Source organism: Caenorhabditis briggsae (assembly GCF_000004555.2).
Source record: "Caenorhabditis briggsae complete genome, chrX, whole genome shotgun sequence".
In the NCBI taxonomy this organism is placed as follows: domain Eukaryota; kingdom Metazoa; phylum Nematoda; class Chromadorea; order Rhabditida; family Rhabditidae; genus Caenorhabditis; species Caenorhabditis briggsae.
In genome coordinates, this window is record NC_013491.2 from 17,703,496 (window position 1) to 17,719,747 (window position 16,252).

A 16,252-nucleotide genomic window follows, 5' to 3' on the forward strand; every position below is an offset into this window, starting at 1 on the left:
TTTTGTGGTTTTTTTTTCAAACTATAAACTCGTTTCCGCTTTACGAATCCTATTGAACGTCACGGGTTCCTCTTCTCCGAACACTTTTTTCTCTGTTTTTAAGTATTATCGCGTATCGTCTTGTGCCGTTCTGTCCCACTCGTCTTGGGTTATTCCTTCTCCTCGTCTCTTCTCCGTTCTCTAGGCAATAAGAGTCCGCCTTCAGCACGCGACGCGTCGCTTTTGTGCGCGATGCGGTCGGACGGCCTCTGCAATTACCGAAGGTGTCAGTTCTTATCGACTGGTGCATTTTTTATTGTGTTCATTGCGTATTGCGGTCGATAACATTCTCGATAGAATTCTCTGATAAAAACGTTGGTTTCTGTTACAGCTGAACATGAGTACCAAGAAAAACAAACGGAAATCAACCTCAACCTTCAAAGCGGTCAAATCTCCACCACCAGTCGATTTTTTCGATTTTTCCAAAACCGAAGAGGAAGTTCCCGAACCAATCAGAGTAAGATTTTCTATTGAAGCAGTGATCAAGAAATAAATTCAAAATTCAGATTCCAAACGCCACTAACGCCGAGCAAAAACTCTATGAGCTGTGCTGCAAAGCTCGTGGCAAAGGACTGTTTGTTCGAATTCCACCGTCTCATCCACGTGCTCGTAAAGTTGCCGAGGAAATTGAGAAGTACATCGACAACATCAAACGAGGAACTTGTAAACCTCTTCCTGGAGGTAATGCAGCTGCTCTGAAGGCAATCAAGGATTTGAAGATGGCTGATTATGAGAGGGTGAGGATTTCTTGCTGGAGGAGTCGGAACATGATTGCTCGGAGTTGGAAAACCGATAATCCAATTTTCCGCTTTCTCCGACTCTTTTTCGATAAAATTCGTCGACAAAACCGTTGGGAAACATTTCCCGTCGGGAAGTTTTCCGAAACTTTTTTCGGTAAAAATATTCTGATTTCGCTAGAATCAGACATGTTTACGCTAAAAAAATGGAAGAAGAGTCGGAAAAAATTGGATATCCGTTTTTCGGAACAGGGCTTTCCGAGCAAGCCTGGTATAGACCAAAATCTATCAGCCTGGCAAAATTTTCTCAAACAAGCCGGCAAATATCAAGCATCGCTCAAATTTCCAAGCTTGATGATTAAAAAACCTCGTCATTTCTGAACTTGATGGTCGTCAGACGTCAGCGAGCAACTTTTTTTTCGTTCCTCGATGTCACTCAAAAAACCTGTTCTTCGGGATATATGAAAACTGGAATTTAAAAAAAAATCTCAAAACCTGTCCGACGGCGAAGTGAGTATATCTGATTTGAGCGACTGTGCAGTGATTAAAAATACAGATTCTAGCCATATCAAGAACACCTCATCATAATAAAAGTTTTTCAGGGCGACCAACCTGGATGGGCTCGCATTATCTCGATCCTCCGCGAAGAGTTTCGCAACTACTCTTCTCTCGCCTTCTCGCGTGGTCTCCAGGAGAAAGGAGAGATCTTTCAGTTCATTGCTCACTATCCAAAATGTGGATTAATCCTTCAGAGAGTGAATGTCGACCGTCCGTATCGCTATGACGGTGTCATCGATCAGCTTGTGACTTGCACTCGTAAGTTTTTTGGCTTTTTCCAGGAAGAATGGTCACAAGGCAGGTCCGCTGGTCCCATCATCCGACTGCCGGTTCTATAAAATGTGACAACAGTCTCGATCTTTCGACAACGGACCCACTATCCCAGCAATAGTTCTAACGTTCCGAAGCGCGATTTCGACTCCAGATCGTTTCGTAGCGCGACGTTTTGCAAGCTTAGTCGTTTCGCAGCCGCTCTTGCCTGAAATCAAGGAATGGTAGGTTTACAGTATCTTTTTCTGGTATTTTCTTGCTTTAATATCTGTTATTTCTCATTCTTAAAAATGGTTGAGGAGAAAATACACACATGTAGAGGAAAAAAACCACACGAACATATGGTTTTTGTGTATTTCTGATAGTTGTTAGAAAATTTATGCCCCCAAGTTGATAAAGACTATCGAGAATGAAAAATAACTGATAAAAAAGCAAGAAAATATCAGAGAAAGACACTTTAAACTTATCATTCCTTGATTTTAGGCAAAAGCGGCTGCGAAGCGTCCTAGCTGCGAAACGACTAAGCTGCGAAACGTCCGGAAGCAGTGATTTCGGTTGCGGGTCACCCAAATGTTTGAATTTTGCGTTGTTCATCCGAATGCTCGTTTGGAAATTTCAGTGATTTGAGATTTTTTGAAAGGCTTAAAGGCTGAAACGCCATGTTCACTTTTTAGTGAGAAATTCGGAAGCGCCAGATTCTAAAATATAGGGGGGGGGGGTTCAGGTACCCCAATCAACATACCGTTGAGACGGTTGCCTGAAAATTGCTAATTCGTTGAGCGATTCTTACCCGAAAGAACTGTTTTTTCTTCAACCTGCTGATTTTCAATATCTTTATGTTTCAGATCCTGTCAATGCTGTTCAACAAAAGATGTACGATAGAGCGCATATTCGCACTGTAAGCCTCAAGAACCCAGCTGTGAAGAACTGCAGCGAATGTGAGGAAAAGTAAGAGATATGCGATGATCTTCATATTCAGAATTCAAAAATTGTTCAGAGCGGTAAAGGAAGGCACTGAGCGACTTGATAGGATGGACATCATGCTCGTAAAAGACAGCAACAAAATGGCGGTCGACAGTACTCTTAACACTTATCAATTTGAGAAGTATTTCAAAATCTCCGGCAATTTGCTCTCCGGGACTGGTTCTTTGGAATATTCTCAATCTTACGCTGCTCTTAAAAACATTCGGGACTTTGATAAGAAATCTGTGGAGTTAAGAGAAACCATGTTCAAGCTTCGCCTCAAACAACAACAACTCACTGCAAGAGTCAATATCTATGGAGAGAAGGAAATGGCGAATGAGTGGGAGAAAATCAATAGAGAGCTGGAAAATACCGCAATGGAGATTGTCACGATGACTGCAGACACCGTCATTGAGATCAAAAGGCTTGAGGGAGGATTCGAAGGCTCATGGGAATTGATTCGCGAAAGTTTGGGAACACCATCGAGGCTCTGCGATTTTGATCGTAAGGTTCGTGTTCTTGAAGAGCAAGTGGAGGAGAAGGATGCAATCATTGCTCAACTCCGACACGAGCTTGAAGAAGCAAGAGCGATGATTCCAGTGGAGAAGAATGAAGATTCGGATGGTGAGAAGAAGCCATTCTTCATTCAGCCAGCCGACAACACTCGTCGTCGTGAAAAAAACAAGAAGAGAAAGAGAAACAAGAAGTCGACCGATTCTGGATCGTCCAGCGCCAAGCGCTCACGTCTCTTCTGAATGAGTTTTTTCTCAGCTCTAGCTCCAATTTGGATATATTCATGTTTTATTACACTCATCGTATACATTTTGTAAATTCTCTTTTGTAATTTTCATCCTGTTCATTTTCTGGTGCATTCTTTCTTCCCACCGCTAAATCCCATTCATTCGTGTCACCTTTCTTTGACCCAGTTTTCTGTAAATCAACACGATTTTTCCTAAAAGGGCATTATCAAGTTTTCCCGGAATTTTTCAAAAATTCGGTTTATCTTTTCAATGTTGCCGGCCAAAAAATTTTTAATGCGGTTTTTGTACCTTTTATTCTTTCAATATAATCTTCATTGCTCTGCTCTTATGTCATTGCCATTTTGTAATCGAAAATGTCTGATTTTGTAAATGAAAAAGTTTCAATTATTTTTCATTAAAAATGGTAAACCAGCAGATAATCAATATTTCTAAAGTGTTTTCTGAATCAAATATGCAACCGCAAAGTTGTTGAAAAACTTTCTTTTTGGCATTCGTGTCGTTCTAGAAATGTGCTATTAATTGCTTTGAGGTTGTACAGTAGAACCTTTGTTCCCGTAATATCAATTCTAACGAATTATATGTGGAATATGTCGACAATACAGGATTTTGACCTATAATCTGTGCTCCACTGGAAACTATTGGAGACTTTCTCAGAAAAATCGGTATCGTTGAAGGTTCGGAATCAGTTGCCTGGAAACAATTTACTTAAAAATCCTGAAATACGATAATCGAAAAGTTTCTCTCAAACTCGATTGAAACGTTGCCGTAAAACTGATAGAAGTGTTTCTTAACTTCAAACTTTGAACTAATTTATCTATGTTCCTTTCAAAGAAATGAAAATGTTGTCAACAAATGAATTGTTCATCATTATATTATATCGAAATTATTTTATCCGTTTACATATTTTCATATCTTGCAGAGGAGCTAAGATAAATTATCTCAAACTTGACAATGGGGAAGGCCTCCTGTTACAGGTTCTACAGTGTTTTTGACGAACCGAAAACGAAACTCATAATTTGACCAACCAAGTGTTTTAAACGTCGTCTTCCTAAACTTTCTTGTTAATCGCGACTCCATACATTTATTGAAATCTCAGCTTTCTTTCAAGCCCAATAAGTCAAATGTAAGTTGATATCTTGTACATACATGATTTCGTAGCCAATCTCAATTCCAACCAATTAGTAAATCAGACAAACACTGGAGAGAGGCCTCGCTTTTTGATTAAACGAACTCGTGACGTTTGGGATTGTTATGAAATTCAAGGACCACTTTTTGTTGTTGTTTCAAAACATTGGAATCCAATTTGGATTGAGATTTCGCAACTTATTGACGAATTGGGAATATGCCAGAATGTCAGAAACGTGTTGTGGTTTTCAGAGGTTTTGTGACTTGAATATTTCATAATTGTTTTGTTTGGCAAATATGAACTTTCTCGTAAACTTTTTCGAAGTTTCAAATTCTATGAACGAATATCAAGCAACTGCAATGATTGGGCTATTGTAATGAAATGAAGTCAACAAAATTTGAACGGTTTTTATTTGGTAAAACTTTGATTGTAGCCCTGTAATTTTTTTTTAATTAGAATGTTTCCAAATCATGCAAACTTTAAAACTACGTGTAAGCTCTCGTGCATTAGAGTTCATTGAATTTTTATCACTATATGATAACAAAACTGCATGACATTCTAAAGTTTGAATTTTTGCACGATTGCGAAATACGTTTTTTTCATTGAAATTCTTGTGTCCGCTTTGTAGTTTTTGAGTTCGTATCAACAACATCAGGCTTCGTTTTGTGACCCAATTTTATTCATTGATTTTCTTATCAACATCTTATCAGTAGACAATAGGGGACGATGGAGTAAATGGTGAAGGAAAACACAAAGAGAAAAATTACAGTAAGACAATGAAACTTATTGCAAAGTATTCATTTTCTGTTTCATGACAAGATAAGTGATTGCATTGATTACAAAAGACCACCGAGAATTGGGGAGGAGTGTTAAACTAGTAAGTGTGAGATTAGACTGGAAGTAACGGGGACAAGTATGATTAGGAATAAATCAATCAATAATAAATAAGAAAGACCCATAGAGAAAATTGTGTAGACCTTGAATTTTATATACAGATTCTCTATGGAATTGTAGAATAAGAATCTCGCGTTTAATTACAAGGCGTTAGCAATAGGAGAACGTTTCAAGATGATAAAAATCTCTAGAAAGGTATATACATGATCTATCTGCGAGCCGTAACGACTCTGCCTTTGTACTGTGGAGCTGGGTACTGTTTTACTGTAGTTCCTCTCATGATAACTGGGAAAGCCAGCTGGTTTGCATCACGGAGCGCTTTGTAGGCAATCCAATCTTTTGGATTTTGACTGGGATGATAGTGATCGCTGATTGGATACATCACAAATGGGAGAAGAATCTCCTTGGAGAGTTCATGCAAGAAGAATTGAATGTTTTTCGGCTTGCGGTCTTCGGCTTGAGCGTCACGGATTTCATTCTCCATGAGCACTTGGTTGATTTGATCCAAACGACGACGCATGACAGTTTTTTGGAATCCAGTGACATTTTTATCCATGCCAGTTTTGATGGTTTCGAAAACCAAGCGAATATCCTTCTTAGCAAATTCTGCAGTCATCGGGAACTCATGCCGGCACAAAAGAAGCTCCTCGTGAATTGGATCAACATTCTGCGGAAGGAGTCTTCCTTTATACGCATCGTAATACATCTCCAATAAATCCATCTTGATCATCAAATCGTGTTGCTTCAACATCATATTGGAACGACATCTGACATTTGGGAACTCTCCTTCGAGATTGCGAGCGAGGTCAACAAGATTCATTCTTGCCGATGGAACTTTTCTCAGCATCATGTCTACCATAGTAGTCGCTGAAAACGAAATATGGGTTGGAAATTCAATGCTTTCAAGGATTTATGTACCTTTAAAGGAGAGGAAATTCATAGGCCACTTTTGCTGCTTGAATTTGATGGCCCGGAATAGTGGAGTAGTGTCCTTTTCATAGAATGGATACTTTCCAACAAGCAATATGTACATGAGAACACCAAGGCCCCACATCTCGGTGTCATACGTGTGGAGTGTCTTTGTGGTGGCCTTTAGCATCTGAAATTCATACAATGAGCTTTCTGAATCAATTCTCTGGATACCTCTGGTGCCATAAAAGCCGCATAAACGGTACGACGAGAGTTATGAGCATCTGTCACTTCATCGTCGCATCCCAAATCCTGAAGATTAGCTGGGCGGACGATCCAACTTCCGTCCTCCGCTTTCTTCAGGTAGAAATTTTTGGGTCTGAAGTTGCGAACCAGAACTCTTCTGGAGTGGCAAAACTGGATGACTTCAACGAGTTTCTTGAAAATCTCCATAACTTCAGATTCTGTAATCTCATCGAGACGAGCAAGAGCGAGTGAGTGGATTGTAGTGTCCACGTATGGATTGAAAATGATCCATCTCTGATTGCTGTGGAGGATTTCCATACGTCTCGACACGCAGATCTCACTGAAAAAAAAAATTTCCTTTAGAATCTTCATTACGCTACATGCGTCTGTCTGTCCACTTCAAAAAAAAGTATCGGTTTACGTGACTTTTCAAGAAAAAGTGAGGAGCGCAGCAAACGAAAAAACTAAATTAAATCGCGCAGAAAGCGCACCAGCTAGTTAGTTACAATATATTCTGCTCTATGAATGAGTAATCTTTCTATATTTTCTTGTCCCCAGTTCCCCACGCATTCTAGACTCAATCACGTCATTTTGAATATTCTGATTCAGACTCAAAGTATTTCGTAATCCCCTTCACTAATTTCGTCATATTGTATGTGCACTCACCTCAGACGAAGTTGATCCGCGCTGAATGAAGCCATGTTAGCTGGCTGTTGAAGACGTTTAATGACGTCAAACACCTTCGGAACCTTCCATCTTGGAAGAACTTGAGCCGTGAACACCTCTTTCGTTTTGAGGCAAACTGCACGTGTTGTTGGTCCGGTTCCCACAATGTGGAAAACGCCGATGATTTCCCCGTTACGCTAAAATCCGTACTAGAAACATTTGAATGGTGTATTCCAAACACTAACCAGGTATTGACCACCATATGGATTCACTTGTGGACCTCCAGAAGACGATGATGAAGAGCTCTGGGCCAACAACAATTGGTTCTGCTCCTCTTCCTCGATTTCCTGGATGAATCTCACATATTCACGCTCATCAAGAATAGTTGGCATTGGTTGCTCAACTGGAGTGTCTCCATGGTTGTAGAGATCCGCCTCTGGGATCATTTGTCCTTTGGTCAACGCAACATAATGATCATTTAGGACTCTGATGATGTGAGGAGGAAGCTGTGAGATTGGGCGAGTTCCTGGCTGGACTGGTGGACCAAGAGATGGCTGCCCTATTGGGTGATTTGGGCAAAAGAGGCTCTCTTCAATTTTCGGAGCTTCACGAAGTCGCTTATAATATTCTTTTTTGATGGCAAGAAACTCTTCAGACTCTTGACGGATGATATCCTTGTAGTAACGGAATGGAGGAAAAAAGTTGGACGCGCTGGCAGCACCCTTGGTTAGCAAAGAGAGTGGTGCAGCTAATGGCTGCACATCCTTGGTTCTGGTTTTGATTGTGCTTCTAGTTTTAACCATACCCTGAAATTTGGAAAGGTTGGATAACTTGATAACTCGTAGAAAAAAGGAACAAAAAACAAGGTATTCGGGTTAGAGAGCTACAGTAAGACACAACTTAAAAAGAAACGGAGGAGTAGTTTATGAGAAAAGTCCAGACGATGATAAGCCTGAAAATGGATAGGAGCAATGAACGGTGAAAATGGAGGATGGCGAGATTGTGAAACAAAGTGGCTTGGACTATGAATTCGTTTATTTCTCTCGCCATTTCGCAATACTACAACGCATATAACTGGGAGCCTCCGCCCCTTTCTCTAGGTCTCCCATCTCTTTCGCAATGTTTTCAATCTCTACTACTACGGGCGCCCACATATCACAGAACCGAGGCAGGGCGCGTAGTGTGTGAGCTGAAATGAGAGACGTGCTAGAACATCAGCAGGTATTGCGAAACATCACAAGTCGCTACAATCAACACAAATGTCGGAGAGTGGAAAACGAAGAGAAGACTGGGGGGTCGGCGGAGAAACGAAACGTGACGAGAAGGATCAGGGTGACGAAATCGCTTGCCGAAGCGGTTAAGATTGTTAGCAAACAGTTCTTTCTGCAAAACGGAACATGGATAGATAGGGAAAGGACAAGTAAAAGAAACATTGGCAGCATAAGTAATGAATGGTAGAGATAGGACTGATAAGGTTAAACAGAGATCCAGGAGAAACACCTAAATCTGTCTAATGATTCCGAATTTGTAACAAGACAAGATTTAAAGGTATTGTTGTTGACATTTTTGGGAATCTGTAATTTTCTAGAAAGACAGAAAGAAAACCAGAATACAAAATGAAGGGAAAAAATAATTGTTTTCGTTGGCTTCGCTTCTTTAGAAGATGCAGGAAGAAGAGATATAAGAGAGAAGCTCTTCTGGAAGAGACGGAAGCCACGTGCCCGCGTCATTCCGGCCCCACTCTCTCCCTATCTCTCTCTCTCTCTCTCTCTATCTCTCTCCTTGAGGCAATTCGTATTTTCTCTCATCCTCTCATCTCTTACGTCGAGGACACCAACCGTGGCGGCTGCAGCGCAGACAACCAGAGTCCTCCGGACCGAAGGAAAGGGGTCAGAGACGCAGCGTAGAGACTAGTCGCTGCGCGCGCGGCAGCGGTCAATCGTACGCATCGCTTCGCATCTCTCGGAGAAGAAAAAAGAGATAGAAGGGCCCTCCCGTTTTCGTCCCGATGCCTTTCTTTTTCCTCTCCTCGTTCTCCCTCGTGATGCATTGCCTCTAGTCTCTTTCTCTCTCTTTACGTTTGTCCTCCTGTCTGTTTTGCTGCTCTCTCCACTTTTCCGTATCTATCCAGTAGCCCGGGGGCCTACCCTTGTTGGTCCATTGGTTTTAGCCCTGGTGTTCATATCCCCTCTTTCGTTTTAACCATTTCAATTTGGGTCCTTTTTTGGTTTTTTTCTCTGCGTCTCGGGTTTCTGCATCTTTCCCAAACTAATGACAACTTGGCAGTCACTCTAACAGCTACTTTTTTCCTGGCTATTTTTTTCTATTGCATCCTTCTCTCTTTGCTGGCCTTTATAATATAAACAACTGGTTTCTCATTTCCCTTTCATTTTCAGGTAACAAAGACTACTACTCCATACAGTATGACGGCTGCTCCATATAACTACTCCTACATCTTCAAATACATTATTATTGGCGATATGGGTGTTGGAAAATCTTGTCTGCTGCATCAGTTTACTGAGAAAAAGTGTGAGTCATTCATTCAGTGGTCAATCGATCGATTCAGTTGTTTGGTTTTCACAACAAACACTATCCAAACGAGACCTGTTTTCTCTTTGGGTCACAAGGAAATTGAACAACAACAAAAAATGAAACTTTTTTACAGTTATGGCCGATTGCCCTCATACGATTGGAGTTGAATTTGGGACCAGGATTATTGAAGTCAGCGGGCAGAAGATTAAGCTTCAAATTTGGGATACTGCTGGACAGGAGAGATTCCGTGCTGTCACTCGTTCGTATTATCGTGGTGCTGCCGGAGCTTTGATGGTGTACGATATGACTCGCCGCTCCACCTACAATCATTTGAGCAGCTGGTTGGCCGATGCAAAAAGCTTGACTAACCCAAATACGGTAAGAGAAAGAGGCAAATTGCAAAGAATTGTTGTCGAACGAGGAAAAAATAGCATATTGCGTGTCACAGGAAGCATTCAACTTCTAGCTTTTTTGTTCGCGTGTTCCAAGGCCATCTGCCATTAGTTCACACAAATGAAATGAAAATGTTTAGAGATTCATAGGAAAATAATTCGGAGGGTATGAAAATTCACAAGCAATGGGGGTTCAAAGTAGGGGTACAAAATCCTCAATTCTGGAGTTCAAAAAATCTGAAAAATTAAAGTTTTGTACTTCCGTATTATTTCGTGACCTAAATCACATTGTGCCCCATGAATTGTTGTACTCTCCGATTTATGTGCCGGATTCATTCCCATTTTAAGGACTTTATTGGCTATTGACCTCATACAGTACCCCCGGTTAATAAAATATGCAAAAACAGGGGTTTCGATTAATTTTCGGCCGTTTTGACCATTTTTAAAACTCTGAAGCTTGACTGTCAAGTTTCCGATCATTTTGAAATTCTTGGAGGATGTAAAACAGACCTAGATTGAAAAATTTGCATAACAATTGTTTTTTGAAAATGTCTAGTTTTTTAGCTACTTGCCACTTATTGGAAGACACGCTTTTTGTCAATTTTTTGTAGAAAAGACGTAAAAAAACAGGTGTCTTTAAAAAATTGGTGAATAGCTGAAAAACTAGGAATTTTTGAAAAATTCTGTAAATGCAATTGTTTCTATCTAGGTCTGTTTTACACCCTCCAAAGTTTTCAAAGTGATCCAACACTTGACAGCTGTGCTCCAGAGTTCTGAAACTGGTTAAAATCAACTGAAAAACAAGTTTTTTTATTTTAGGGATTTATCTGGCTTCTGACTTCATATCATATCACTATTCTATTAATTCCAGGCAATCTTCCTTATCGGAAATAAAGCGGATCTCGAAGACCAACGTGATGTGCCATACGAGGAAGCAAAAGCTTTTGCTGAGGAGAACGGACTCACTTTCTTGGAGTGCAGTGCGAAAACGTAAGGAGAATTCCCTTTCTTCAATTCCAATCCCCTAATTTTTCAGTGGAAGCAACGTGGAGGATGCCTTCCTGGAGACAGCCAAGCAGATTTTCCAAAATATCCAAGATGGAAGCTTGGATCTGAATGCCGCTGACACCGGAGTTCAGCCCAAACAAAACTTGCCACGTGCTGCGGAGAACAATGGAAAGAAAGACTGCAATTGCTAGTTTTCTTCATAGCTTCGTTTTCAATTTGTACCCGAAACCATTCCTTCTTTGTACTTTAACTTATTTTAACCGTCTATCTGTATGTTCGATGTAAGAGCTTGTTCCCCATCATCATGAATTGCCAGAAAAAATCAGAAAAAATAATCTTGAATTAGTAGTCTTCCAACATTTTGGGTGGTATGGTTTCTTTTCTTGTCTTCTAGTTGCCTATTCTTCTCTCCCATATAATTTTCAATATTAATAATAAGGATAATTTTGGAAATCTCTGAAACATTGACTTTGTAACTTTATGTCACTTTACCTACAATTCTCTGTCTCTTTTCTCTCATTTTCACTATCATCGTCGAACTGTGAATCGATCATAATATAACACTTTCCTTTCGCATATTCTAGCTTCTTTACTGTTTTTTCATTTGTATTCGTTTCTTTTCCTCTCATCCCACTGTCAAAAAACCGTCCTAACATCAAAAACCGTCATTAATTTCGTGTGATAAGTAACATCCCTACTTGATCCCAAACCAAGAGTGCTATATGTGTGCTTTGAAAATCAAAAAAAAGTAAGTAAGAACCGTTTTTTGGCATATTCTATAAATAGTTTACTGTTTTTACAATTTTGTACCAGCAAAAAATGAACAGACAGTCCTTTTTCCAGATATTTTCTGCCCGGCTTAGCTCGTTTCGGTCCAGGTTTCCAAAAAAGTTTCCTGTCTTTTCAAAAAAATCTTGAAGTCAATGAAAAAAAAATAATTTCTAAAAATATTTCTTCCGCAAAATTTCTGAATTTTCATATTTTTTTTTCCAAATTCTAAAAATCTGATTTTGCAAGTATGCAGTAAAATCATTAAAATTTTCATTGGTTTTTTGGAAAATTTCAAAGAAATGCAGAGCACTCACATAGAATACGAGCAGAACTCTCTTGATACTCGAAAATTATAGTTTTCAACATATAATGTGAGCCTACATTCCGGAAAAGAGCAATTACAGCACTATGATTATAATGAGCAGCTTCAAAATGTAGTAATTATTAACTGACCAAGCGATCTTTAATTTTTAACCAAGTTCAATTTCCTGGAATTACGAAAATGCTGGTTATCGGGCTCTCAAGTCGCAATTTTAACTAGAAAATATCCAACGTGGCCAAATTTTGCGGAACTTGACTATCTTAGCCACAAATCCACTCATTTTTCTCTTCCAACTTTCTGCTGTCTTGTTGAGTTCTTAAAGTTCATCTTGCCCTTCAATTTCTTCAGTTCTTGATGTTAGTCACATGGATGCATAGTTGAACTTCTGGGAACATCAGCTTTTATAACTCAATCTTTTAAGAGCACAATTGAATTACCGGTTCCCTTCTGTCTTTTTCAAGAGAACCCCGAATGCAGAACACAAGAACAAACTTTATTTCAGTGTTAAAACTGCCAAAAAATGATATCGAAACAAAAAACATAATAATAGGAAAATGAAAACAACGAGATGTGGTTGCGATAATACTTGGGGACAGGAAATGAGTAGCTGAAAACTACTGAAAGAGGGAAAAGGGATGAGGTAATCTACATTGGCAACACAATGGAAGAGATGAGGAAAAGTTAAAACAAAAAACTAAGCGCACGTTTTTTACTAGAAAGATACAATTCAATGTTCTTGTTATGCAAGAATTCGGGGAGATAGCCATTGATTGCGCTAATGGGAGATTTTTGAGAAGTTAGGCAGTGACAAACATCTTGATGACCATGGTGAAGAGCAGTCCAGACACGATGCCAGAGATGAGGGAGAATCCGGCCATCATTCCGGCGACCTGAGCTCTGGATGGGTCGACAGTCTTCGAGGTATACATCATGGCGAGTCCGGAGAAGTATCCACTTCCGAAGCTCATCGAAGCAGCGACAATGACGAACAACCAGGTGGACTCAAAGAGAACTGGCCAGGTACGGGTCTCAGGGAGGTAGTTGCAGAAGGCGAAGAATGGGATGTAGAGGAGGCGGAGGTAGACTGGGATCCAGAGCTTGTTTGGGGCAGGCTGAAAAATATATCGATTTGAATCGGATCATTTCTATATTCAGTGACGATCAATAAGGTATCCAAACATTTGTTGTTTAGCTGATTTTCGGCCAGTCCGATTTTCAAGATTCTAGAGCTCGGCCGTCAAGTTTCCGATCACTTTGAAAATTTCGAAAGGTGTGAAAGAGACCTAGATTGGAATTATTGCATTTACAGAATTTTTTGAAAACTCCTAGTTTTTATATATTCGCCCATTTCTGAGAGAGACTCCTTCTTGGCATGTTTTTGTACTGGACGCTTAAAAAACAGGTGTCTTTCAGAAAGCGACAAACAACTGAAAAACTAGGAATTTCCATAAAATCCTGTAAATGCAAAATTGTTAATCTAGGTCTGTTTTCACCCTTACAAAATTTTCACAACTATTTTAAATTTGACAGCGGAGCTACACGCTCCTGAAAATGCCGAAAATCAATAGAAAATTACGTCTTTTGCTTATCTTATTGACCGGTACTTTATAAAACCTTACCCATTGTTTTCTTCCGGCTACAATCGATCCGATGAAGGCGAAGACGTTGAATTGAAGGAAAGTGGTCACGTCCATGAAGTAGTTCTCTGAAAAAATTTCCAACTTTTTTAAAATTCTATTAAGATTCACTCACTTGGCAATGGGAAATCGTAGGTTCCGCCCTTCTTCTCATCCTTGACATACATCATGACTCCTGGGAACACGGAAAGGGTGACGAAGAAAACCAAGAAAACGTTGAGGAGCATTGGGAAGGCCTCCTTGAATGTGGCAACGTAGGTCGCCATCTTTCCTTTGTTATCTGCGGATTCCTCATTCTTGGCACGCTGTCTCTCGGCACGAGTACTGTAGAATTGGTAGAAGCGTTGTTTCTTGAGGATCAAGAACGAGATGAAGCAGAAGACCAAGGTGATGAGAGCAATCAGGAAATAGGCAAAGGCACGGTCCAAGATGTTGCGGGTCACAGCCTTGGTGGACATGCTGAGCAAGGTAACAAACGTTCCGCACAAATTGTTACCAATGATGACAGCATTGGTGTACTTGAATGGAAGTTCGCCGGCGAGACCGAAGATACTGTTCTGGTAGACTCCATTGGCACCGTTGAGGATGATGATAGTGGCAATGGTGAGGATGAAGAAGCCGGTGAGCCCTGAAAAATGGAATTAGACGGACGTTTCACAGTATGAGGGTCTTACAGGTATGTGTCTCAACGTAGATGAAGGCCATGGTGGTGATAACGCAGACAGCGACGATGGAAAGTCCAACGGTGATACGTCCAGCGAGTCCTCCTCTGAAAAATACATTTTTAAATTAGTAACTGCAAAATCCTGATTTAGCCGGAATAGAAATTGCTTTATTACCTTCTCTGATACAGTTCAAGTCTGGAATACAAGAACTTTCCGTTTTTAAAATTCATTTTCTAGAAAATCTACAGTACCAACCAATCATATTAACCATTTTAAAAATGTATTTTCTGTTGATTTTCACAAATTTCAAAAAACCCGAGCTCGACTGCCAAGTTCCCAACCAGATTGATATTTTTGGAGGATGTAAAATAGACCTAAATTAGAAACTTTGCATTCACAGAATTTTTCGAAAATTCCTAGTTTTTCAGCTACTTGCTGCGTTCTGTAGGGAGCTCCTTTTGTGCCCGTTTTTATACTGAAAACGATAAGAAAGGTGTCAGTCAGACATCCGTAAATAGCTGAAAATCTAGGAAGTTTTGATAAATTTTGTGAAAAATTTTCAATGTGAGTATCTTTTGCATCCTTAAGAATTTTCAATGGAATCGGGACCTTGACAGCCGAGCATCAGGGTCTTGAAAATGGTCAAAGTCCACTGAAATTGTTTTATTTGTATACCATTGACCGGTACTGTACTTTGGCTTCACTAATACAGTTTAAAGAAGGCGAGACAGCAAAAATTTCGGGGGACAGTTCGGGGGACGAAATCACGCCGCGCTTATGTACCCATCGGTCGTCAGGCGCCTTCGCGCCCCCGTAGCTCAGCCGGTAGCGGCGCTGTACCCCTGAGCTGCCTGTCATGAGTTCAACCCTTATAATCGGATTTTGATAAAAGCCTTTCTTATATTTTCAAACCCAGTTTGTTCTGGTCTTTGCTATAGAATGTTACATTGGAATTTTTTCATCGTTTTCAATTCAGAATAATTTCCTTAGTTCTGATAACCTATTTCTACCCTCTAGGCCCTGCCATATCAATTTCTTTATCATCTAACCGGAATCAGTCGGTCACCTAAACGAACCCAACACCTTCTACTACTGTCACCTATTTTTCGAACATTGCCGCGCCGATTAATCATATTCTGTCCGATCTCTAACACTCTAAGATCGCACATGCCACGAGGGAAGATAAGACATACTGCTTTTTGAATGCTATGATAACACTGAAATGACCTTACTTGACGACAATGAAGATGTTGAGAAGATTAAGAAGAAGGTTCGGCACTTGGGAGGCGATCGTTTGGAAACTCTGGAAGTTAGATGAATAGACAGTCGGGTCTCCGGTCACGGCTCCAGTGTCCATGTCGATGGTCGAGTTGGCGAGCATTTTGTATGATTCGAAGTACTGCAATAGGTGTTTTTATGTCTTGAAGGCAAATTATTGATCTATGGTATTTCATTATATTTCTAGCAAGCCTATATCTTGCCAGAAATGCTAGAAAAACAACAACAAGATTTTCTTGAAGAAAACCCACATCATATGAAATCGTGATGAGCATATTCCATGGCATGAGAGTTCCGATTCCGTGAAGCAAGATGATGAAGAAGACAAGATTCTTTCTATCTTCTGGAGCCTCTTCCTCGACCTCCACTGCGGTCTCCTCCACATTTTTTGGCTCGTTGAGCGGCTGAAGTTCCGTGCCTGACGACATAATACCCTGAAAACGTTAATTTTAAGCTTAAAGCGAAACGTAAGTTTCGA

The 16,252-nt window shown here is 40.2% G+C and overlaps 4 protein-coding genes across 4 annotated transcripts; 2 read left to right on the forward strand and 2 right to left on the reverse strand.

Moving 5' to 3' along the window:
- Positions 1-376: 376 nt before the first annotated feature.
- Positions 377-3,322, forward strand: CBG07735 (the record flags this gene model as incomplete). Its single annotated transcript, XM_002645913.1, has 5 exons — positions 377-496; positions 546-776; positions 1,379-1,592; positions 2,450-2,552; positions 2,602-3,322. 5 exons carry the CDS (start codon positions 377-379, stop codon positions 3,320-3,322), a joined length of 1,389 nt encoding a protein of 462 aa, XP_002645959.1.
- A 2,234-nt stretch (positions 3,323-5,556) lies between these two features.
- Positions 5,557-7,972, reverse strand: Cbr-nipi-3 (the record flags this gene model as incomplete). The annotated part of the gene is made up of 5 exons (XM_045240456.1): positions 5,557-6,215; positions 6,267-6,447; positions 6,492-6,843; positions 7,170-7,366; positions 7,409-7,972. 5 exons carry the CDS (start codon positions 7,970-7,972, stop codon positions 5,557-5,559), a joined length of 1,953 nt encoding a protein of 650 aa, XP_045093450.1.
- Positions 7,973-9,592: 1,620 nt separating this feature from the next.
- Positions 9,593-11,292, forward strand: Cbr-rab-14 (the record flags this gene model as incomplete). Its single annotated transcript, XM_002645911.1, has 4 exons — positions 9,593-9,698; positions 9,835-10,079; positions 10,965-11,083; positions 11,130-11,292. The coding sequence occupies 4 exons, from the start codon at positions 9,593-9,595 to the stop codon at positions 11,290-11,292; spliced, it is 633 nt and encodes a 210-aa protein (XP_002645957.1).
- A 1,699-nt stretch (positions 11,293-12,991) lies between these two features.
- On the reverse strand, positions 12,992-16,202 carry Cbr-ent-2 (the record flags this gene model as incomplete). The annotated part of the gene is made up of 6 exons (XM_002645910.1): positions 12,992-13,306; positions 13,814-13,899; positions 13,947-14,459; positions 14,506-14,600; positions 15,729-15,895; positions 16,026-16,202. The coding sequence occupies 6 exons, from the start codon at positions 16,200-16,202 to the stop codon at positions 12,992-12,994; spliced, it is 1,353 nt and encodes a 450-aa protein (XP_002645956.1).
- Between the last annotated feature and the right edge of the window lie 50 nt (positions 16,203-16,252).